At 34.8% G+C, this 25,064-nt stretch overlaps 1 protein-coding gene across 1 annotated transcript; it reads left to right on the top strand.

Moving 5' to 3' along the window:
* Positions 1–2,092: 2,092 nt before the first annotated feature.
* SCYL2 (SCY1-like 2 (S. cerevisiae)) lies at positions 2,093–22,603 on the top strand. The gene is made up of 15 exons (XM_009581412.1): positions 2,093–2,236; positions 2,835–2,984; positions 3,585–3,806; positions 4,671–4,787; positions 7,039–7,164; positions 8,637–8,813; positions 12,568–12,690; positions 13,936–14,049; positions 14,520–14,652; positions 16,449–16,567; positions 17,214–17,314; positions 18,075–18,141; positions 18,269–18,358; positions 19,481–19,600; positions 20,202–22,603. Exons 2-15 carry the CDS (start codon positions 2,874–2,876, stop codon positions 20,850–20,852), a joined length of 2,271 nt encoding a protein of 756 aa, XP_009579707.1. The 5' UTR covers positions 2,093–2,236; positions 2,835–2,873; the 3' UTR covers positions 20,853–22,603.
* The last annotated feature ends 2,461 nt before the right edge of the window (positions 22,604–25,064 follow it).

Raw genomic sequence — 25,064 nt, 5'->3', positions numbered from 1 at the left:
TATATAATGAATAACTTTATTTATACTAAATATTTAATATAAATACATTTACTTACAACTGGTCTTAAATTCCAGTAACAGCACAGATAAGCAATATTATTCTATATTTAACTTGTTATTGGAGAAAAGGATAAAAAAGCCAAATTATAAGTTCACTCATAATGTCATTACTACCCATTAAAAATAGTAGTAGTGTGAAGAGTCCCAGATACTTAATTTACTAGACATTCCGTCTGTTGCAGTTTTTCCCAAAGTGTAGGTATTTTTGGCCATGACTTTTATTTTTAACTTGTTTTCTTTTAATTATGTTACTCTGAATTTCATTTTGATATTATTCAGGGAACTGTTAAAGAACCTGCACTGTATGGCAGACATCAGCTTCTGCAATATTCAATTGCTTTAATTAGATTTGCCCCATCCTTCCATTACACTGGTTTGGGTCCTTATTTAATTAGCTCCTAAAGTAAAAAAAAAACAGCCATCTTTTTATTCCCTCAAAACAACAGCAATCAGAGAGTTTATGTTATGAAAACCACTGAATAGCTGTTCCCTAGGTATTTTCTATCATTTATGCCTTAATCGTAACTAAGTGTATAAGCTCTATGGTAAAGTTGAAGTCAGATTGAAAATGAAGGACATTGTCTTTCTGTGCTCTGATTCTTCCTTGCGATTACTACAGAAACAAGTTCTATAGCCCTAGTTGTGTTAATCGAAACATGAAAGGGATGGCATTAACAGAACGGTAGGGAGGAAACCAAGCAAAGAAGTTCTGTCAGGTTGGCTGACACTTAATGATTCAATGTATTTTAATTTTCAGTTGTTTTTCCTTCAAAAAGGCAGTAGATAAAACTAAAGTAAAACTAAAATCTGGATGAGTAATAAGAGGTTTGCATGTTTCATGTTTTGCTGATGAAATATGCAAACCTCTTATTACTCATCCAGATTTTAGTTTTACTTTTACTTCAAAGAGCAAGCTTGTTAATTATTGAGATACATAAAAACTATGTGGTAGATCCACGCTGAGGTATTGTGTCTTCTGTGATGTTTTTACAAATGAACAAAAAGTTAGGCTTCTGTCTTCTTGCCTATAACTTTGTATTTAAAATATATCTTTATTACTGTTAGTTTCAGTTTTCTGTGTTCATACTGATGCATTATTTAGCATTCTTATGAATTACTCATTCTTAAACCAGTTATGTATGCTACCATCCATGTAATGCTTTCTCAAAAAAAACTTTAAAACAATTAAGAAGTGAGATGCAATGACTGTCCAGGGCCTCCAGTGCCCTCGACAGTATGAAGTATGTGCATATAAAGAATGATTCTGTCTATGTTACATGAAGTTTGTGAAACTCAGACATACATTGTTTGCAGGACTTTGAACTTTGAAATTTTGAAGCACAGTGTTACAACCAGTCCGCTTTATGTGCATAAGTTTGCTTCATCTGTGCTTTTCAAACACTGTTGACACAAAAATGCATAAACAAGACCTGTAGTTTTTCAGGAACAAAACAATAGATAAAATAATTTAGAAAACAGTCACTTCACATGCAAACTGCAGTTCATACAACAAGCGTATTTGTGTTTGCATCTCTTCTTTTCTATTCATTTGCAAAGTAAAAGAATAGTCAGGTGCTACCTTACATTGTATTAATTTTGTTTCTGATCATTGTCTGACCACATTAAGTATTGCTTCAGTCAGGGATGTGTCAGTTTTAGGCACAGCTAAAAGCCTGATTTTACAAGTTTTAATAACAGTAAGAATTATTTGTTTGATTTTCCTGAATCAGAACAAGAGAAGCATTGTTTTATTAAAACTTTTTATGAAGCATTGTGTGCATCATTAGTGATATATGTGAATGAGAATACAATAACTTAATTCTAATATTTTTTGAATACTTCAGGTATTTATATATTTCTCTTTAGTATAATATTACTTATAAGAATTCAAAACCTGAAATATAACCTGGTTTTAGGTAGCACCAAGTGCTCTGGTAATGTATAATACGATGTTTGTATGTTTCTTTATTCGCAGTCGAGAGATTTATTACATTTATTTACAAGAAATGTTTTTATGTATTTCCTCTACAGGGATTGCTTGGCATTTTGTACAGAACCAGTCTGTGCAAGTTTAGCTAATGTTCTTGGCAGCTGGGACAACCTACCTTCTCCTTTACCATCTGACATTAAAGAATACAAACTTTATGATGTGGAGACCAAATATGGTTTGCTTCAGGTATGACACAGATTGTCCTTACAATTTTCTTGTGCTCTTAGTATTAATGATTGTTTTATAAAGTTTGTAAACTGCCAAAGTTTTGTCTGCCTACAGTAAATCAAATAATTGTGAAGTGAGAGATGATAGTGCCCTGATCACTGTAAGTATAAGAGAGGATGAACACTGGAGGCTCTTAAGTTGCTACTGGTTGTCCTTATTCTGACATGGAAAATAGGAAATTGAATTAATTTTTATTTTCCGTATAAATGTCTATGCTACAGCTGTCTCTCCCTTATGTGAATCTTTTCTTTACCTTCTGTGGAGGAACAGTAGCTCCCAGGTTTTATTTGGTGAATATGTTGGTTAACTTTGAAAAGCATTTTTGTTCTTATGCTGTGATAATTAACTGGCATTAGTAATCTCATCTGCTGATTACCCATCTGTGTTTAATTTCCTTCATACATAATTTTTAAGACATAGCCTAAAACAGTGGTGAAAAATTGTTTCTTAGTTAACTTACCAATTTAACCGTGACCACAGTAACAGAATTTTTGTAAATGTCTTACGGGATATTTGGGGAAATATTTAACCTGAAATAATAATCTTTTATTAACAGGTTTCTGAAGGCTTGTCATTTTTGCATAGCAGTGTGAAAATGGTCCATGGAAATATTACTCCTGAAAATATAATTTTGAATAAGAGTGGAGCATGGAAAATTATGGGCTTTGATTTTTGTATCCAGTCAACAAATCCATCTGAACAGGAGGTAATAGGTCTTTATATTTATCATCATTAAATTTCAAATTCAGATCTTTATCTGAAACCAGTTTCGTGACCTTGCATTTCAGTACAGAATCATTTATTTAATATTTACCTCTATATTTTGTTGGCAGGAAGTTTGAACATATGGCACAGGTCTGGATTGAAGTGCTGCCTTTGGTCATCACAGAAAAAGAGCCTGAGTTGGCTCAGTGGAGTTAGAATAGACTAGTGATGGTTTCAGACAGAGGCTGAAGTCTGTGCCACTTCTGCTGACCTGCATGTTGGATGACGTGCAAAGCTACCTAATTTAGTGTGTTGCATCCACTCAGTGCCTGGTTGCTACCTCATAAAATGAATTCCCATCATTGCCTCTTACAGCAGTGCTTTGATTTTACATCATACTTCCCAACTCTAATATTCAGACTTAACTGCGTCAGCTAATCACTCTAAGCTACAGACACAGATTCTTAACAGTTTTGCCTTACTCCTTTTCTGTTTCATTCATAATTGGAGTGGATTAATTATTTTTTGCTGCTTGAATTTCTTATTTTAAATGTTCTTTAAAAATGCCTAATAAATGTACTTTCTTTCACTTCTCTTGTAGCCAAAGTTCCCTTGTAAGGAATGGGATCCAAACTTGCCATCCTTGTGTCTTCCAAATCCTGAATATCTGGCACCAGAATATATTCTCTCCGTGAGCTGTGAGACTGCCAGTGATATGTACTCTCTAGGAGCTGTTATGTATGCAGTGTTTAATAAAGGGAAACCAATTTTTGAGGTCAACAAGCAGGATATTTATAAAAGCTTTAGTAGGCAGCTGGATCAGGTATTTGTTCTATTTGTGACTATTATTCATTGATTTTCGTATTTGAAAAGTTACTGTTTTAAAATAGATTTAAACATTTAGAACACAATATCAGTGCTCCAACATAACAATCCGATAATGGTATCTTACCTTGCATGCTATCTTTATAACAAGAAAAAAGAATTCTAGCAAAATGTGGGAAATAAAAATACGTGTAGAGAAGGTACCAACTTTATAAACTACAAATTTTTCACCTGATTTCTCTGTAAACCTGTTGAATGCTGGTCTTGTGGAATAAGTACTTTACCTGTTGGGGTGAACAGTGTGAAACACAAGGTAGTGAATGACCTATGTAGGACCGTTGAAGATGGCTGAGTTTAGGGTGATTTGATGACTTGATATTATAATGGTATCCACTCAGCTATCAGCTATTTCACATTCTTTGTGGACTGTGAATATTAACAGAAGAGTTACTTGGATCAGCTGACATCATGTACGTTCATATGTAAGTTTCCTTTGTCGTAACTTCTTCGGGTGCCCATTGCCTTAGTTGTGTGTACTGTGTTTTAATGTATGTAGACAACACCTCAGATAATAACATGTACCTGTTTAAAAATACTGGGTTTGTGTTCTGTGATAACCTGAACACAATGAGAAGTTGGAAATAGGGGAATGTGACCTGAAGCAGGTAGGCTGTTGGGAGACAGAAAGAAGACTATGAGGGATGAGAAGCAAATGCGTTATAAAAGGGGAGAAGGGCGGGATATCAAAGGTGGGGGTAGAGAAACCATCAAGAGGACAAAGTATAGTCCTATTGTATATTGGAAATAGTTATATGCAGGATTTTCTGACTTCATGGTGCATGTGCTTAAATTACTTACGCAGCTGAGCCGTTTAAGCTCCAGTACTCTTCAGAATATACCAGAGGAAGTGCGTGAACATGTAAAGCTACTCTTAAATGTAGCTCCAGCAGTCAGACCAGACGCAGATCAAATGACTAAGGTCAGTTCATGGAAAATACAGTAGCCATAGGAAAGAGGGAAAATAGTGTTTGATTTGTAGAAACAATAGAGCTATTTTAAAGTGTTTTCCTGTTAATAATTTTAGTTGAAATGTTAAATATTTTTAAACTATTTTGGAAATAATGATGTTAGTTGATGCCAAAAGTTGTCCTTATGCTGACCTTTATTAATATGGAGGAAGTGCATGCTGAGACAGAATTTAGAATAATCATTTTATGCAACACTATTTTGTTGCTTTCCAATACAGTTGGAAATATTTTCTACGCTATGTTTTTATACAATTCAGTCTTTAAAACTGTGTTGGAAGGATTTTAAAGCCATAAAATGGTAAAGGGCAGTAAATGTAAGGATTAACTTTTGGCTTATGATTTTCAGTGTATTCTTAAATATGCAGAAGAATAGCTTAAAATATATTCGGAGCTTACTTGCCATAATAAAGCAAATACTAACTGCAAGTAGGATAACTTAAGTTTTAATTTGACAAACTCTTCCTCCGCTTTTCTATCTGAAACTTAAAAGCATGATTCTTCCTTTGTCTTATACCCTATTTTCTCATATCTGATAGCCTTCCAGGTTCCTGCTTATAGATTTGCTTAGCTAAACAATTTTCTTCTTTTCCTGTCCTATAAAAAGATTGTATGCAGAAAGAGAAATCAGTGTCTTAACAGTTGGAAGAAATAGTGAAGAAGGGAGGGGGAACAGGTAATGGTTCTGCCAACATATATGCTGAAAGATGGGAAGTGAGGAAATGGGCAAATATTACTTGGGTATCAACTCGCTTGTCTGAAGGACCACAACAAACAAATCTGTAAATGGTTGTATTAAGCAGTATGGTTTTATAAAGATGTAAAGTCTCTTTTACCACATCTGCACTGCGGACTGAATTGTAGGGTAGAGATATTAGAGCTTTAGTTCTAAAAGCAGTTTGTTATGGCCAGCATGACATGAGCTAAAATGGAGCTTGACATGGGCAAGTTTACCTTGCTAGTTTTAACTAATTTGTGTTAACCTGTGTAGAATTCCGCAGTCACATACATTTTGGTGTGTGATCTAGAAGACGGAAGTTAAGTCCAGAGTGTAGACTAGCTTGAATTCTCTGCTGATAGATTCTTTTCTTCTGTATTGCCCTACTCCAATCTGCTTTTCTGATTCTTTTTTTCTTTATTGCCCTACTCTTACTGGCTTCTTTTTCTGCCTTACAGCAGAGCTTCTTTAAATGTTTTTATATCCTTTCTTTTTGCACAAATTTTTCAACTGAAAACAAGTGTCTAAATAGTCTGAAAGACCATGCTTTGTCTTTAACCGTTGTGAGCCCATGAGGTTTGATATATCCCTCCCTAAAACTGAGAGCTAGCAGGAAGGAGGAATCTTACCCATGCAAGTTTTTGAATGCAGAACTTTTCATTCCAGTCTGAGTAGGTCTGAGATAGACAGTCTTCTGCTCTTTTCGTTCATCTACTAACTGAAAGCTGAATATTTGGGGATGGATTTTTATATAAACAATCTTGTTATCATCATGCGTTTTTATCAGTCTTTCATTAACAATGAAGCAGCTCTGTCAGTATTAATATGATATACCACGGCCATAGATGAAACCCGCTGGTATTGTATTGGTGCTATCTTTATAAGCCTGGTATATGTATATACATTGTTACACAATACTTAAGAAGGCCTGTGCCCTCTTTGCTGAAGTCATGCAAACATGGGAGATCATGTGAGAAATTATAGTAGACAGGATTTACAAGTGGGTCTGAACATTGAAGAGAAATTTAAATAATTACACATTTATTGCATATAAATGGTTGTTGATTCGTTATAAATTTCCAGAGGCGGTAGCCAGATCTGGATGGCCTATAGGTAATCCTTTGTTGTAATACTAAATAGCATAATTATTCCTAGTAGCATTTTTAATCAAGGTTTTTACTTTTCATTCCATTTTTTGTAGACAAAGCATTATTTCATATACTGTAAGTTAACTTGGATACACATAACATGCATGGGTTTCTTTAAAATGCTAGGAAAATTCCATTTTAATAATCAACCTTTATCTGTGAATATTATACTACTTAGTGTGTAAAAATGTACTTTTCTAATTGTTAGTTGCAGGCACGTCATTGTAGAAGTTTATTATAGTGCTTTGAAAAGGTAAATAGATGATTATATTTTGGAATATTTGTAACAGTGTCAATGTTGTCTCCCTCCAGATCACAAGCTTTTAATCTTATTTTTAGATACCATTCTTTGATGATGTAGGAGCAATGACACTGCAGTATTTTGATTCATTATTTCAAAGGGATAACCTTCAGAAATCACAGTTTTTTAAAGGCCTACCAAAGGTTCTGCCAAAACTACCTAAGGTATGTCTGTATGATGTCTTGAAACAGTGAGTTTAAAAATATATGAACATCTCTTAGCATTCTGAATCTTGGAATGCTGGACTTTATGTAGCGTTGTACCATAACAGACTGCCATGAGACTGTCAGAGTAGAGTAGTAGGAAAGAAGGGGAGATTAGAAAATAATTGGTGTGGAAATACTCCTCAGCTATCAATAATTCTTTAAATGGAAAATGGCAAATTGTGCTATCGGTGTGTGTAAGGAACCATCATTTGCATGTCATCTTGTAGTTCATCCCACTTCGAAAGGGAGTTGTCTTCTCTCCACTTACAAGGCTTTCCCTTTGTTTCCAGATGCTATCATAGCTCCTTGAAGTAATCTTGCTACCTTTTCTCCGAATAAGATTGCTTCAAGTTTTTTCATAGCGAGGCAGTACTTTAATGTTGAATGATGCAAAGCTTCCTTCCCTCAACAGACTAAGTGCTAGCAGGGCCCAGAAACCTCAAAGGCAAATGTCTGTCATTACAGATTTCTTCTGTGTAGTGTGAGACACTATGTCTAGACTGACTCCTTTTCCTTTTGTGGTATTTTTAATTTATGTAAGGCATAATGCATATGTGATACAAAAATAGTATTAGTTTAATACATAATAGAATAGCTGAGCTTCTCAACCATTGCATTAAATTTCTTTATTTTTAATTCTGTTTTGAACTACACAGTGCAAAATTCAGACTTCATGTTTAATACTCTCTTCTTTTTCATTTATTAATTTTTTCCTTTATTAATTTTTTCCTTTGATCAGAAATCATTGATGCTTTGAATTGGAAATAGATGGGATGTATTTCACACAACTATAGGCAGCTGCTGACTGACCTAATCATCTTTAGGGCATTCTTTTTTTTTTCTGTCTTGAAAGTATATTTTATGAGGGAAGGCACTGTGCCCTTGAACTGTGTATTTCTCTTTATTGACTTTAAAAGCATTTAGGGATGTCTAACTCTACAGTAGACATCCACAGTGTAAATACCTATTTCGTCAGCAGAATCCCATTTAGGGAATGTACCTGGAGGTTTACAGGGAGGTATAGTAGGATTATGTGTTTGTTCAGTGAGTGATGGGGTACCGAAAAACTGATTATTTTGGGGGGGTGATAGGGTCTTTTTTAAAGGTCTTTTTAGGGTCCTTTTTAAGAAAGCATATAGAGTGAGGTTTTCATAATTCATGCATGTGGCTGAAAGTCCTATTTTCTGCTTTTTGTTGACCTTCACAGTTGTTATAGTCTCCAATTATGTTTTGAGTGCAAACAGAGGGAAAAGTAAGCAAAGTAGCACGGTGTAAATTAGCTAGAGTATACTGTGAAAACAAGAGTTCTGAAAATTGTCTGTCTGCTTTTTTGTAACTATCGGGTTAATACAAAAACTGTTGAGCTGGCACAATAGTAACTTACTGCAATGCAGTACAATGTGATGCGTGCTTGTTTCCTTTTCTTTCAGCGTGTTATAATTCAGCGAATTTTGCCTTGCTTGACTTCTGAATTTGTGAATCCTGATATGGTACCCTTTGTCTTGCCTAACGTTCTCCTAATTGCTGAGGAATGCACCAAAGAAGAATATATCAGGCTCATTCTGCCTGATCTTGGTCCTGTTTTTAAGCAGCAAGAACCAATCCAGGTATGTTAATATTGTTCAGATTACAATTTTTCTCTTTGGTGTTTTTTCCCTGAAAAATGACTAATTGTTCTATTTCCCTTTTCCAGCTTCACACAGATTGCCCAACCTGTTCTGTAGTTGTCCAGGCAGTCAGTCTTGATTCATACGAAATAGATTTTTTTCCAGGAAATGCACAAAGCCTCTACCCCAGTTTTTCAGATGGGTTTTCTGAGGGTATATTTGCATCTATAGATGAGATTAGGTTAGCAAAAAAGGAAGCATTTAATTTACCACTCAATTCTTATTTTTGGTTGCTTGTAGAAGGTATATTTGTAAGCATTTTATCACTTACCTTGCCAATCTGAGCAGGGTTGTACAGTACAATATTTGCACATATTCTACCAGTAGCTGAACCTATGATTTTTTTTTTTTTTCTTGTATCCAGATTGCTGACACTGGGATCATGGGGTGGAAAAGTTGTAACTTGACACTCTCTTAAAAGTGCTGTTTATTGATGATAATAAAATAGTTTTTATTTGAGGACTGTGCACAAATTTGTGAAATTTGTTTCATTTTATTTGACAAATGTAATGTGTAAGTAAAATACGCTTTTTTCTGTTATTTACATGCATAAAAGTAGTAAGACATTATCATTACTGTAAAGGAGCAAAATATTTGCATCCTTTTGTCAACACCATGTGCATGATGATTCCTGAGAATTCTGTCACTAAGTTAGGCATTGTGCCTCCACGGATAAAAGGCAGCTACGCATTCCTTCTAGCTCACCTTGTTTTACTTCTGGATGCTATTACTTTTCTGAAGAGCACTTAATGGGCAAGATAAACATAGGAATGAACAAGTAGACCTTTTATTTCTGTGTTTTAGAAAACCAGATCAGAGAACTCTCATTATACAGGGGAGGGGGGAAAGGACACAATTGTGTAACTGAGAATACCTCAGAAAATTAGAACTCCTTAATGCTGTTTACTTTTGGTACACTGAGGCTTTATGTTAGCGTTGTTGTTGTCTTGAAAAAAATTAGACGTCTAACCGACCGAAAGCCAGTGAACATCTTACTTTGCTGTTTCATCCTAAAAGGTAACATTGTGTTTTGCTACCTTTAACATCAGATTTGTGAGACAATCCTCACTGCAAAAAGTTTGTCTCAAAGTTTTATCTGGAGCATAATGGGCACAAAAGCTGTTTTTATTTCTAGAGAAATGAGGGAAGCAAAATACAGACTTGGGGTCAGCTCATAAAGAGTGAGCTTTGCGAACTTTTTCTGTAGCTTTCTAGATGCTATATATTAAATTCTTATGTTGACATTTTTAATGCACACTAAGTACTAGATGGCTTATTCCACTATTATTTCTGTGGTGTTTCTAGTATGGCAAAGTTTGTTTAAGTAATCTAGGACCAGTTTTCAAAGCTAATATACAAGGAATTCAGGAAAAAAATATAAAGGTTCAGAGTGCCAGAGGACAGAATTCCAGGTCTGACTGTCTTTGTGCAAGGCAAAAACATCGAGTTCCTGTGTGTTTGTAACTCATGGAGAGGGGTGAACGGGGAAGGTGCCGGTGTTTCTTCCAAACGCTCTCTCGAGATGTTTTCGATCTGCATGAGGAGCCGGTTGCTTGACTTTCATAGGATACTTGAGTTAGGAAGTGAATGCATCATAGGAAAGCTGCTGTAATTCCGTATGAAGAAATTGTTATCCAGTGTTCACAATGTTTTTGTATGAGAGAATTTATAATACAAAAATGGAGTATTTAGTTAAACTACTCATTCGTATTGTACTCTTGGAGTTAGCATGGAGTAACAGGTGTGCTGTAAATTAACATCCTAGCTTATTCTGACATAGCTTCCCAGTGTAGACAAATGCTTAATTTATATCTAGGGGAATCCATAGAGAGTTAGCATATGATGTGCTGTAAATTCATATTCTACTTCAGTACACCACAGTGTACCCTGACAAGTACTAGGCTTTGCATTAATGAATGAAGCACATCTTTAGCATTATTGTTTAGAGTGCAACTGCTGCTGCTTGCTTACTAGATGGTGTGTATGAATCTGTGACTGTAACTTCTTAGTTTCTGCTTAAATAGATAAGAAGTATCACATATGACTCTAGAAATAAAAGGGGTTCATTGGAACAGCAAGAACTGCATTCTAGTTAAAGACAGGTAGAGAGAGAGATCAGAAACAGTTCAGCTTTATGTTATCTTAGTTGAAAAGCATTGACAGCCAGTGGAAAACAGCTGAACTGCTTCTGTGAAATCTAAATGACTATATAGTACAATGTTTCATTTAAAAGCAGTATATGTTCAAACACCTGGTTCTTATTTTAAAGGAGCTTTTGTAGTAGTTAAATAACAGGCTTCATTCATGTCCTTTTCAAATTTGCAAAAACAGTTGAATGGTCCTTCTCCAAAACTATACATTTAAGTAACATAGAAACTGTCATGCCACAGTATTACAGGGTTGCTAGACAAGAGAACAACAGTGTTATGAGCGCATGTAAGTTTCAAAATCCAAGTTTAGGACAAATAAAAATTCTTTATTCAAGAATAATTATAAAATCTAACTTTAAAACTGCTCTGGTCCATCTCACCCTAATTCTCCCAAATTTGGGGATATTGCATCAGAATCAATGTTCATGGAATGAATGAATGAGTTTGTGTGGGTATGTGTACAGTTTAGGTAATTATAAATATACAATAAGAAAACACACATTAGCTGTGGTTTAAAATAATTTCTTTTTCTTCCCTGTAAAGGAAAACAAATGAAAGGGGGAAACTTGTGATGTGGTCTTGGTACACTTGTATTTCTACACTTTGATGCTTCTGGTTTTTTGACGTAAAAGCACTGATTGCTACGTATTTTTAGACTTAAAAATTGAAATTTTTTCCTGCTATGAAATACTTGGCTTTTTATTATTTATGTGATACCATTCACTACATTTTATCCATCTAGTCTAACCTATTTTCTAAAAGGAGTTTAGACATCAATAGATAGTCAATGTCACCTGTAGCAAGTTGTCTCATATATCCGAGATGAGACATGGGTCTTATGAGTTACATAGCTCTCTGTGTCGGAGGCTGAGCCTGGATGAGTAATTTATAATAGCGGCTAACTTTTAGATGGCTAAGCCTAAGAAAGGTGAATCCCACTATGTAAATGTGCTATTCTAGTGTTGCTTTTTAGGTTAATGTCATGTTAATTTTTTTTTGTTTGGGATTTATGATATGCAAATTCCATGTGAAATACAATAAAGGTATTTTGTGTCCATATAGTAGCTGTAATATTCTTTTCATTGTGTCCCTATTTCGATTCTAGCTACAGGTGGAATACAGCTTTTATATGTGGAGTTGTGTTGAGGGACAGCATTTGAGCCACAGTTTTTTGAAAGTTTAGCTTTTTCAATAGTGATATGTGTAGAAAGATTTTCTGTAGGTGGATTTTAACAAAAGACTGTGTGGTAAATAGAAACAAGAACTCCTTCCTTAGCCATTATGATTTCTTATTTCAGAAGGATTAGTCTAGAACATGCATATTTTGTTTGATTTGTATTTGCTGTTTTTAAAATGCAATAATATGTCAAAGTGTTTTTTGTCTTCCATGCCTTCAGGCAAGCAACATGGTAAGTGATCACATTTACTGAGTTACAAGAAAACTTCTGAAGTTTTTATGATATGATACAACACACTTTATAAACTGTAAGTATATGTTTCTGGAGTTAAAACGTTTGGCTTCTGAATTGTCCTTCTTTTAATAGATCTTGTTGATCTTCCTGCAAAAAATGGACTTGCTTCTAACCAAAACTCCACCAGATGAAATAAAGAACAGTGTTCTACCAATGGTTTATAGAGCCTTGGAAGCACCTTCAATTCAGATCCAGGTATAGTAATTGCAGCCTTTATTTAAAACTATTTTTTTCTCTTTTCTTTAAGCTGATGTGCCAACTTTTTGTATATTCATGTGTTTGTTTACATGAAAAAAAAATCATAAAGCTGTGTAATACTCCTGAATGTTGAAAGAGATGAATGTTTTATTAAAGAAAATTCGTTTTAGTAAAATAAAATTTAGTTCACTTATTTTCCAGGGAGTAACTGCTTGACTGTTGTTCTAATGCTCTTATCCATAGCAAAAAGTAGGATGTGCATTTATACTATATTGCTTGTGCAGCAGAAACTATGCAGGCATGCATGCTCTTACCAGTCAATGAGAGGTGGCTTATTCTGAGGTCCTACTGGTAAGAACATGCATGCTGACAGTTACCTTGGAAGATCTCATTTACTGTAAAATCATATTAATATGCCTTCTGGTGACATTTTTATGTATTCATATTTTAGTTTTTCTCTTTATGCTTTACCTTTCTAAGGTTGTTCTTTGTTTTTTAAATCATTCTTGTACTGGAATTAACTTCCAGTTATCCAAAGGCATTCAGGAGTGGGAGGGGGAGATAGACAAATGAAATATTTCTTAAAGAAGGATTTGGGTAATCAGGTGTGGCTTTTACCTTTGCAAAGCCTTTGCAATATTATGGAGAAAGGTTTTTGTTTCTAAATACCTGGTGCATCAGTAGTTTGGTTACTCAGGTATTTATTTGCAACATATACTTAATATTAATGTCTCTTATTTTTTGAGATTGGGCTGAAATTGGGTATTTTTTTCCTCTGTTGCTTAAGTATGTTTAAACTTGATATGCTCTTTTATCTTTCAGCCTATCATTGCACTGCTGCAGTGTTGTTGATAGTACTCATTCAGATTTGCTTGACTTATGTAGGAAAATGTTACAGTTTGATGTAATAAAAGTTGGGTTTTATGTAAAAGTATTTTGTGAAAATGCAAGATAATTCTTGCTATCCGAATATTTTATTATAAATTAATGAATACTCGTTCTGAAATCCATTTTCCAAGGTTCTATATACCTATCATGATGCTTTATTATTCTAGCTATTTCTAAGTGAGTCTGATAGATAAGGTTGGCTTAGTTGAACATGATATTTCCTTAAATATTTCCTTAAAAGGAAAGCTTAAGAAGTCATTTTAAATTAATTTTGATCTTGAGTAATATTAGTACTAATTTTATAATAAACATGCATGTTTCTTTTTAAACTTATGCGGAATTTTTTTTTTATAGGAGCTTTGCCTAAACATAATTCCCACGTTTGCCAATTTAATAGATTACCCATCAATGAAAAATTCATTAATTCCAAGAATTAAAAATGCATGTTTGCAAACTTCTTCTCTTGCTGTAAGTATCCTAATGATTTTATCTCTCAGTCCTCAGAAAATGTTGTTACCTTTAATTACTTTGGCTTTTCTGCTGTTGTGTCTTTAAAGAAAAGCCCATCAATGTGCTCTGATTTCTTTTTGAGATTTTTTTTTAAAATTTTTTTACAAATACAAAAGCACCGTTTACTTTTTTAGTCTAACAATTTTAAAAGTTGTTAACAACTTATTGTGTTAATAATACTGTAAAAATTGTTGAAGTGTGTTCCACAATAATGCATGTTAACAGTGTGTGTCCTGCAGAAAAGCCAAGGTTTTGTGAGCAGTGTGGAACTATTTTCCTTTCATGACACAAAAGGATTTTTTTAACTTGTCTTGAATTTTCAGATATGTCGTTTCAGTAGCACCTGTTTTCTTCTGAGTTTTGTAAGGGTTTTTTTCTTAGGCAAAAATATAGTAAAGACTTTGTTTAATTCTTATCATACTTCACAGGTCCGGGTAAACTCACTAGTGTGCTTAGGCAAGATTTTGGAGTACTTGGATAAATGGTTTGTGCTTGATGATATTTTACCTTTTCTGCAACAAATTCCATCTAAGGAACCTGCAGTGCTAATGGGAATTTTAGGTAATTAACACTTTAAACTTTCTCCTCTTTTGTGCTTTGATGTTGTAAACCTGAAAGCTTTCTATATTATCACTGATAACATTTACATTGTGTATTGCTAAAATGACTATTAAAACCTTCCTGTTTCTGGTTCGTAAGTATGCCCCTGTTCAGTTACCATATGTATTGCTGGTACTTCTGAACACTAGTACATATATTTGTAGTCTTCAAGGCCCAATGCAGTTCTGAGTACTCATTGCAGTTCTTGGGCTGTGACACTTTCATGGACTGTATGGTCCCCACAGTCAGAAGGGCTCATTTCCTCAGAAGAGTGTATGATCTGTCTTCTCTCCGATGCTGAGCACCTTGCTGGAGCTTTTGAGATGTTACTGTTGCCTTCTCTTACCACTCTTGCATGTCAGATGCTATAAATGACTATCTGCAAATCTGCTGCTCTTCACTGCAGGTTCTGTTAGGCTCATTTTGTTGGACGTTTAAGCAAACATGGCTGCCTTTGCATTGAAATGGAACATAGTCTGGGTGAGGTTTTACAAAACAGCTAACAAAACCTAATGGCTTGTTACTTCTGGAACGGGAGGCCTCACTGCCTGTTGTGCTTTCCTAGTGCCACTCTGGTGCTTGCCTAACTCAGGATGTGTGATTTTAACAACTTGAATGGTCTCAAAGAGACCAGATGACCAAAGTCACCGCCAAGAAAGAGGTGTGACTGCATGGCCAAATCTGGAAGACAGTGACCATTTCTCCTACTGACAACAAAGTAGTAGACAGAAGACCATTTGTAACAAGCTAAGCTGTACTGGCAGCAGTCCTCATTAAACACTGTAGTAATGTGTGATGGTAGCATTATTTTGATTTGCTCAAAATTAGCAAGAGGGCATCTATCAGTACTAATTTAAAGCTGCCTGTTTTCTTTAATCCTGGCAGCTTTGATTTGATTTTTTTGCTGTCTGAGAGTGAGGGACAGTGTATCTTTTACTTTAGTTGTATTACTCCTGAATTCTACTTGGATACAGTGAATACGTGAACCCTAGTTTGGAAATGATGGGCTGAAATCAATTTTATATGCTTGGGCTCTCCTTTTTTCTGGAATCATAATACCTTCCATGTTGTGTGTAATATCTTCTTTGGCCAGCTGACAGCTCTGTTCTAATACTAACTGTAGAAAGTGAGGAAAGCAGCTGCTTCTTTTATGCTAGTATGTTCAGTGTTTGCCATCAGAGGTGGACTATTTAAGCAGAGGAGGATGCTTAACCTGGGATCCCTCGTGCCTGCCAGTATTTTTTTTCTCAGTGATTTTAGAACAGATAAAGACTATGCATGGTTTCTGTAACACAGCCCCAAACATTTAGGTAAGAATCTTTGTAAAATGCAATCAGAGAGCAGTGTGGTAGTTACTCCTAGGCACTTCAGTATGACAGGAGAGAACACATCCTTAGTTAATGCAGCTTAATTTCTCAGTGGCAATTTGTGAGTTTGTGGTAACTCAGTTGCTTGTGATCTGTTCAAAGATGCATATTCTCAGATAATTGACCAGGACAAAACATTGCCTAATATCAGGTTTCATAGCTGCAAAGTATTACTTTGGACCTCCTCTTGTTCTGAACTTTGGCAAAGCCTCTTGCTATAATATGTTTGTGTTGTGGATGAGTACTTAGGTTTTATGATTCTATTGATCATGTTTGTCCCTGCTTGCACACAGAGTCAATGTATGTTCAGATGATCGATACATGTAGAGAGTGCTACTTTGTTCACATTGCTTACTAAACAATTTTTGCTATTTTGATCTTGTATGTCAGGTATTTACAAATGTACATTTACTCATAAGAAGTTGGGAATTACCAAAGAACAGCTTGCAGGAAAAGTATTGCCCCATCTGATTCCTCTTAGTATTGAGAACAATCTTAATCTCAATCAGGTAGGAACATGACTATGTTGCGTGCTTTTACTTGATAAATTGGCAGAGAATAGATTTAAACTGTTGTCAGAGAAAAATTCATATATTACTGTATATCTATGTCTGTTGTAAAACTAACCCAAAAAACCTTCCAGTATTACTGTATTTGCATGTTTAAAGCTTGTTGTTTTTCAGTGGATTTAACTGATCTAATATAAAATTTCAAAATGAATACTATCACCTTCCAAATATCCTGCAAAAGCAGTTAGCTACTAATATAATTACAATTCAAATTAAAAGCTAAAGCACAATCTTAATGTTTCTTCCCTTGCTCTTGTTTGTAAATGTTGCAGATAATGTACAAGTGCAATCACAGTTTTTTTTTTTTAAATTAATCTGGTAATATTAATTTGTGGGTTTTTTTGTCTGGGTTGCCTTACTTTTTTTTTTTTTTAGTGATACATATTTTTCACTGTTTCAGTATACACTCTGCTTGTAGTTGGGTATCTAGTGGAAGATAGTGAAGGTGGATTATAAATTATTTAAAAATCTGCAGTTTATCTGACATTGTGTATTGTAAGTTTTATGAAATTTACTACCTTTTAAGTGATGCATGTCTGAATTCTATCACTGCAAAATCCAAACTTACTGTGTATTTCTTTTACAGTTCAATTCTTTTATTTGTGTTATAAAAGATATGCTTAATAGATTGGAGGCAGAGCATAAAACAAAACTTGAGCAACTTCATGTCATGCAAGAGCAACAGAAGTAAGTGTTTATTTACGTGTATATTAGAGAAGGAACAAATAGGCAGAGATAAATTTCAGTTCATTTTTTAGCAAATGTGAGAAAACTCTAGCCATAGCAATAAAAAATCTAGGTAATCCTTACTTCAGTAGTTGAGATTTACCTCAAATAAGCACAGTTGTCAGCAAAGATTTATTAGTCCGAGAATGTTAATAATATTGTGATGTCAATGGTTTCAGAGAGTGAAATCCTTTACTTTTATACAGTTCAGTCACAGTTTATTATTTTAAGTCAATAATTTTTAATTAATTAATTAAATGTAAAAGTTCATACTGAGCTCCACTAGTACAGTTTTTGTCTTGCTTCTATATGCTAAGTTGCTTTTCTGTAGTTGTTGAGAATCTAAACCATACTGGAGAAACATAAACATTGCAGCCTTTTAGAAGACAGTGATATTTGAAGATATTTAGAGCTGTTTTATGGAGTCTGGTACCGAGGTGAGATTTGTGAGTCAAATTAACTTGGGCTACCCAAAGTCTATGTCACCCCGTTCAAAAGGAGGAACTAAGACCGTGTGAAATGATCATTAGGAAACCTTTACAATTTATAATATTAACATTTTCCAGTCTCCTACAGGCATTCTATAAAAATGGCAGTGCTCTCATAATGCAATTTTTTTGTATTATTTAAATGCAGAAGAATAATCTGCATTGCTGAATTAGTGTTGTGGATGTGACTGTAAAGTTATCTTTTTCTAATTTGTATACTCTGCATTATATAGATCTTTGGATATAGCTAACCAAATGAGTGTGTCTGAAGAGGCAAGATCTAGTAGTACAAGTAATCAGGTAAGCGACAGTATTTTATTGCGTTACATATAGAAATTTGAAATTTAAAATTACTTAGTCAATATTTATGTTACCTTAAATTACAGCATTTCAAATAACTAAGTTTTGTTTCTTTGAACTTAAACAGATTGACAAGGTATTTAATACTAGTGGAACTGACCTTCTAACTAGTGGATCTGATATTAAAGAGAATGAGATGTCATCAAAACAGAAAAAGGTGTGGTTTACTTTGTTTTAGAATTCTGTTACATCAATCTGTGTAATACAAGGCTGATACGGTTGCATAAAAAGAGTATGTGTAAATATTTATCATATTTAAAGCTTTAAAAGAAAAACTAACTGCTTTTATATAGCACAGCACCATACATAGTCCCATGTGAAGGTCCACTGGAAAATGTTCAAATCATATCCTTGAATTTCTGTGAAAGCCTTTCCTTGAAAATAGCTTTGTACAAAGTAGGCAGCAATTAGGATTATAAATTTTTGGTCATTTTCTTTCTCCTTAATTATAGATTTCAGTGAAACTGAAACTTCAGCAGTGGATTTAAACAGGAAAATCAAAACAGGCAACTTTATAATAAAATTACAAACAGAGATTAAGATAAAATGTAGAATTTCATGTCGTAGCAGAGACTAATCTTTACTGTACAATTCAAAGTTAAGTGAAAAAAAATGAACAGTCAATATGGGGATAAATACAAAAAGCAAAGAAAAAGCATGACATGACATAGAATATTAAACATAAGCATAAACTATTGTAAAATTCTTTTCATGCTATTAATTATGTAAATGGCTCCCCAGAATCTATATATTTTATAATTTCCATTTCTAGTTATCTGAACCCTCTCACTAATTTTAGTCTAAGGGGGAATGATTTTATGATTTTATCCCTTCATCATTAACAGAAGTAGAGTTAAAATCCTGAAAAGCCTTTTAAACAAAATTAAAATAAAATTCCCTTTCCAACTCCATGATCAGTTGCAGTTCTATATCAAGTGCCAGTTGGTAACCGTATAAAAATAAAAACTGTGAAGAACACTTTTTCTTATGCCCAACATTAAGAAAACAAAGCTAAAATGGTTTTGTTGTGATACCTCTTTGAGATCTGCTCAAATTTCTTATTATGCTACTTTTAATATTGTATTTATATGCTTTAAGTACGTTTTAGCAATATGATAAATATTATAATAGATTTTGTGCTTACCTTCTCTTTTGTATAAATAATGTATTATGTATTGTTCTACCACATATTGAAACAACAGTGCTATTTATGAAATAAAAATATCAGTGTAAGAATAACCATTCTGTGCAACTTAGTGTCAGTACTTTCCTTTTCAAGGCATCACTTACACTTGAAGAGAAGCAAAAGTTAGCTAAAGAACAAGAACAGGCACAGAAACTGAAAAGCCAGCAACCTCTTAAGCCACAAGCAAGTGCAATAACACCTCCAGTGAAGCAGGTGAGAAAGAACAAACTACTGCAGTGTTTCCATTGGAGCTGTGATGCTTTTTCCTTTCAAGTACTGCATGCATTTAGCATTTTTTTCTTCTGTGAGTCACCTTTGTTTTCACTGGTAGTACAATGGCACAGCTGAGAAAAACTAAAATAAATTTTAATCTGCCTTCCATTTGCATCATTAGCAGTATTTCCCACTTTTTAAATTGCAGGAGTTTCCAAAGGAAACTTCCAATTGTTATTGGAAGGCCATCGTTCTAGATAAGGAAAAAGCACATACTAAAAAAGGTTTTGCTCTGAAGAGTTTGTTAACTAAATTTATAAAGGGCTTGGAGATAGGAATGGGGCATGTAAGCAAATGTCACAGTAGTACTTTGTGTATAGTCTTAGTTGTCAAATTAAAGCTGCATAACAATTAGTTCTAAGTAGCAAAGGATGAAAATAACCTAATTGTTTTTGTGTATAATTACATTTCATGCCCAATTCCATGCAGTAAATTCTAATTTCTGAAAAATGAATGCCAGTTCTGCAGGAGCGATGATAAAGACTGTTGCTAGAGTGTTTGTACAGAAAAAGTGTTTAACTGCATTTTATGTATTTTGCAGACAAAAGACTTGACAGATACCTTGATAGATAATATGTCATCTTTGACTAGCCATTCTATCAACAAAGCTAAAGTTGCATCTTCAAACAGCTTCTCTTCTGTCCCTTCTATGGGTGTTGGAATGGGATTTTCATCACCTATTGACAACACAAAGAGAAATATTACAAACGGACTAAATACTAATATGGGTTTTCAGACTGCTGGATTCAGTATGGGAGCTGGTCCCACCACTCAGAATTTCTTCAGTGGTCCAAGTGCAACAGCAACAAACAAGATGAACATTGTACCGACTGCCAATATGCCAAATTACAGTCCTATGAATGCTGCCTCTGCAATCTCTCCGCTGACACAACAAAACAGACCCCCAGATATGTCTGCTTTAGATAATCTTTTTGGTCCTCAAAAACCCAAAGTTAGTATGAAACAGTTGGCTCAGCAGAAATCAAGCCAGTGGGTTAATCAGTTTGTACCCCCGCAAGGGTCCCCAGGTGCGAGCAGTTCAGTCTTGGGACCTCAGATGAACATGATAGGACAGCCTGGCTTTGGTATACAGGGTAATCCTTTCTTTGCTCCTCAGAACTTTGCACAACCAGCAAACACAATGACAAACAGCAGCTCAGCTAGTAATGACTTAAAAGATCTTTTTGGGTAGAATGTTCTGTTTTCTTCTTTCAAAGATCGATGAAATTTGGATCATGGGTAAGCTGATTAACATCTTTTTTTTGATTAGTAAAAGCATGACTTGGGGAAACTTTCAACCGAGCAAAGTAAAGACTTCTGCACTGGAAAAAAGACTTGATTTTGCATTCACCTGGTACTGCAGTGGAATTGTGTAAGTGCGAAGTCATCTTACATGCTAAAGATTTCCTGTCTCTTTACTGAACATGAGAGCACTGAAGGTAGGATGCATATATTCAATCAAAAAAGAAGCAGCTAAGTATTTCAAAATTATTCAAAAGTGTACTCAGTCAACTCCTATGAAATTTCCTACAAAATTTTGTTTCTTAAATTCAAGAAAAATGCTTCGGTATAATAACACTAAGTGAACGCAATCCTGCAGCCCAGTCCTTTCAGTGTCTGCTAAATACTTATTCATGATTTGTGTTGCCTGAATTTGGCACAAACTGTCATTTTGCCATATGACAGTTTGCAAAAAGTAAATTCTTATGCTGCCTCAAAAAGTTTTGTTAGCCATGTTACATAGAAAGATCTCTAATCAGTAACTGTGTTAGAGGCTAAGAAGAGAAAATTATTTTGTATTTCTTCTCTTATAAGATAATTACAGTTAATGTGGTAGTAAACTACAACAAGATTCAGGAGGCATAAGCAGTAGTTTTAAATTTTGTGTGAGTTTGGGACAGAGTAAGAACACTGCTCCAATGGTCATGCTGGTTTACAACCTGTTTTATAATGCCAGATCCTTGTTACCAGCCACATAGCAAAAGCAACATACCACTTAAGCAGGATTTTAAAATACATGTGGTGACATGATCACATTTATTATATATTCCACTGTTTTGGCTAATTTGATACTGCTTCTAACTGGTGAAAAAAGAATGTGAGTAGTTATGGAACCTCCTAAAAAGAATGTTCTCTGTAAAATTCAGATGTTGACTGCCCTGACTCTGTAACTAAGCAGTTCTGTGTAACTAAACACACACTGTTTGGTTACATAGAAATATCTTGAATTACTTCATAGATTTTGGCTCCATTGGGAGGATGGAGAAGGATTGCCTTGTACAAGTTGCACATGGTTTTGTGAAAAAGCAGACTGCCATAAATTGCCTTGACGAGAATAAACAATTTCATTTTAATTTTGTTTTAACTCAAGTCCTTATGAAGGGTAGATGAATACGAAGCGAGTTCACAAATACAGATTTGTAAGCTCTAGAATATATGGTAAATACACAGGTATTTCAGATCCTTTTTGTTGTGTTACTCCAAATTTAATAAAGCTCTCCAGAACACCAAACAGTAGTTTCTTCTGTTTTCCAGAAGGTGTATGTTCAGCTTCCCCATGATAGAATCTCTGCTCTGTCAGACACTACTATTGGGTTTTAAGTTTTTCTTTCCTAGGAATTTCAGGAGCTTTCTTACATAATATTTTGAAGACTATAGCTGGCTATTTTGAGAAGGAAAGAACTAGTTACCTTTTTTATGGGAAGTCTACATGCTTTATTTTTCAAAGCCTTTCACTGAAGAAATTGTTCTTTCATTTGCTGCTTAAGAAACCAAAGGGCCTTATGCTGTAAATGTGACTTGTATTTTGTTATATTTCCACGGTTCTAAGCGGTAATAGCATTAAGCATATTTCTTAAAGAATTGTTTATGTATTATAGCTGCTGCCTTAGTCCTATTATTTTAAAATACCTGGGACCAGTGAAATTGTGGTTTAGAAAACAATACCTAACACATTATGATGCTTATGTGCTGTTAATATTCATGGTAAACATTGTAGGTTATGTTAAGATACCTGTGTAAACTTAAGACAATACTAGAACTGTTAAACTATTTAAGTTCATTTATGGTTACTAGTATTCTATATTCTCAATCACACTAATGTCTTCTTTTATGTCAACTTTTGAAAGCTACGTTTTGTTAGGGTAACTTAGGCAAGCCTTTGAAGAATTACTTGAATCTGTATTCCTCTAAATTATTTGGAAAGAAGTTTATATTAAAAAGAACACCTCTTAGGACTCTACAATGTATTAAATTAATACATCCATGGTAAAGGCAGTCATAAATGTCAGTGTCCTGATCTGGGCTTTCAGTCCCTGATCCCCCTGGACTGGGGACTTTTCAGAACTGGATTTTTATTTAATCTATTGGAGGGAAAATTAACTGAAAAAAATTGATCAAATTTTATCTGCTAGACCTCCTAAACTGTGGGGTTTGGGGTATGTGCTTTTGGCATGGGCTCTCTGAGAATGTAATCTAATTTGTAAGAACAAAGTCAAAAAAATCCTACAAGTTCAAATTAAGAGAGGCTCTTATATGCAGTGGTAATGTGATGGAATAAGATCTTTATCCGGCTCAAGTAAGTGATTTTTTTTCTACTTATATTTGAGAACATAATTTTGATTTCTCGTTTGCTGCAATTTTCGGAATGACCAGAGTAGAAGAATAACAACAAAGAAAACTGAAAAGGGTGCTTACGAAAGTTGTAACAAAATTTTCCAGTTATTTAAAAAAGAAAAAATAACTTCAGTTAAAATCAGAGGGTCAAATCCCTCTTCCTTGTAGATGCTTCCTGCTTAGTGTGTCAGGAAACCAAGTGTGTGTGAAGTTCTCTAATTTTTTCTTCTTAAAGGAAAGAGGAGCTGCAAGAGGTAAGTCACCAAGGCCATGTGCCACTTGGCTCCTGCTACAACAGTTTTTCTTTAGGAAGCCTTGTCCGCTCGATCTCTCCACTTACAAGTCATCATTCTGAGGCCCTGCAAGAGGCTAGAAGATTCATGTTGTGGCCAGAGTGAATACCATTGTTTGAGAGCAACAGTTGTACTTCACATCCAAGTTGTTGTTTGGGAAAGAGTAGGAGGAAGGGACAATGTTACAAAATGTGGGCATTCCAGGGGCCTTCTGTTTCTGGACGTGGATGGAAAGCATTGTTACATCTAGCTTGGCCTGAAGCAAAGGCCTGTCTAGCCCTAATGCAAAACAAGATGGAGAACACAGGTTTGAAATTGGTATCTGATTAAGAAATTGCAAATTCTGTTACTGAAAAAGTAACTTGTTATAACATAAGTTCTTATTACAATGCCTTGAACAATACTGTAAATTACACAAAATTTCTGCCCTTTGTATTTAACTTAATTTAAAGGAAAAAATGTGGAAGCCTGGCAGATTATATTATCACCTTACAGCCTCCACTCTGTGCACCCACTGTGCTCACCCACTGCGAGCAGATCTTCATTCCACTGTGGAAATAGGCGCAGCCCACCTGGTTTACTTTACATTCATTTGTAAAGGAGAGGTAAAGAGAAGGGAGTAAGTTCCTATTCTTTAATTGATTTATCTACATTATGTTTACTACAAAAGGAGAAAAGAAGAGAAGTGGAAATAGCTGCACATCTTAAGTATAAACATCAGTTGTCCTTTGGCTGCTCTATGCTAAATGAATATGACTGCACCAAGACAGCAATGTTTTCCGTATTAGAACTGTTCCATTTGGTTTTAAGTATGTAAGTCTCTGAAGCATCCTTTGAAAACTCAGTCTTAGAAAACAAACTAATCCTGTTAGATGGAAGGATTGTATTAAAGAGGCTTGAAAAACTTTCTCTGCTGGGGCTGATGGAGAGGAACCTTGAAACTACTGAGTTACAGATTAACTTAGAAGCCTCTAGGTCTGCCACACTCAAGAGGAGAGAAACAGGGAGTTGAAATGGCACATGTCATTTCAAGGATGGAGGAGGGAGCCGATTTTCTGTTCCTTTTCGCACAAGTGTTGTGATTAAGGGACAGAACAGCCTGTGGAACCTGCTTATGCAGGAGGACAGCAGTAGCAGAGGAGTCTTTTGAAAGGTAAAGGAGTCCACCAATTATTTGGGAGATGGGGAGAGAAATTTTACTGGGAACATGGGTGGAATGCCCTAGTTTGTTTTAATGGAGATACTATGTCTTTCTCTCTCAATGTTGATGTGAATTATAAATGTCTTGAGGAAGCTGTGGTCTTACAGGTCTGCACAGATGCTGAGTACCCCAGCATCTGAATACCCAGGCTGAATTTTTGGATGTATAGGTGCACAACATTTCAAGCCTTATTATTTAAAACTTTCCTTTTCTGTTAATTTTTGTCTTTTTAGCAACACCGTTTCACATTTATGTGGAACTTTAACAAATACCCCAATGGCCTTTTAAAGTAAGA

The sequence above is a fragment of the Fulmarus glacialis genome, unplaced genomic scaffold, assembly GCF_000690835.1.
Source record: "Fulmarus glacialis isolate BGI_N327 unplaced genomic scaffold, ASM69083v1 scaffold1747, whole genome shotgun sequence".
In the NCBI taxonomy this organism is placed as follows: domain Eukaryota; kingdom Metazoa; phylum Chordata; class Aves; order Procellariiformes; family Procellariidae; genus Fulmarus; species Fulmarus glacialis.
This window is presented reverse-complemented; position numbering and strand designations above follow the sequence as displayed.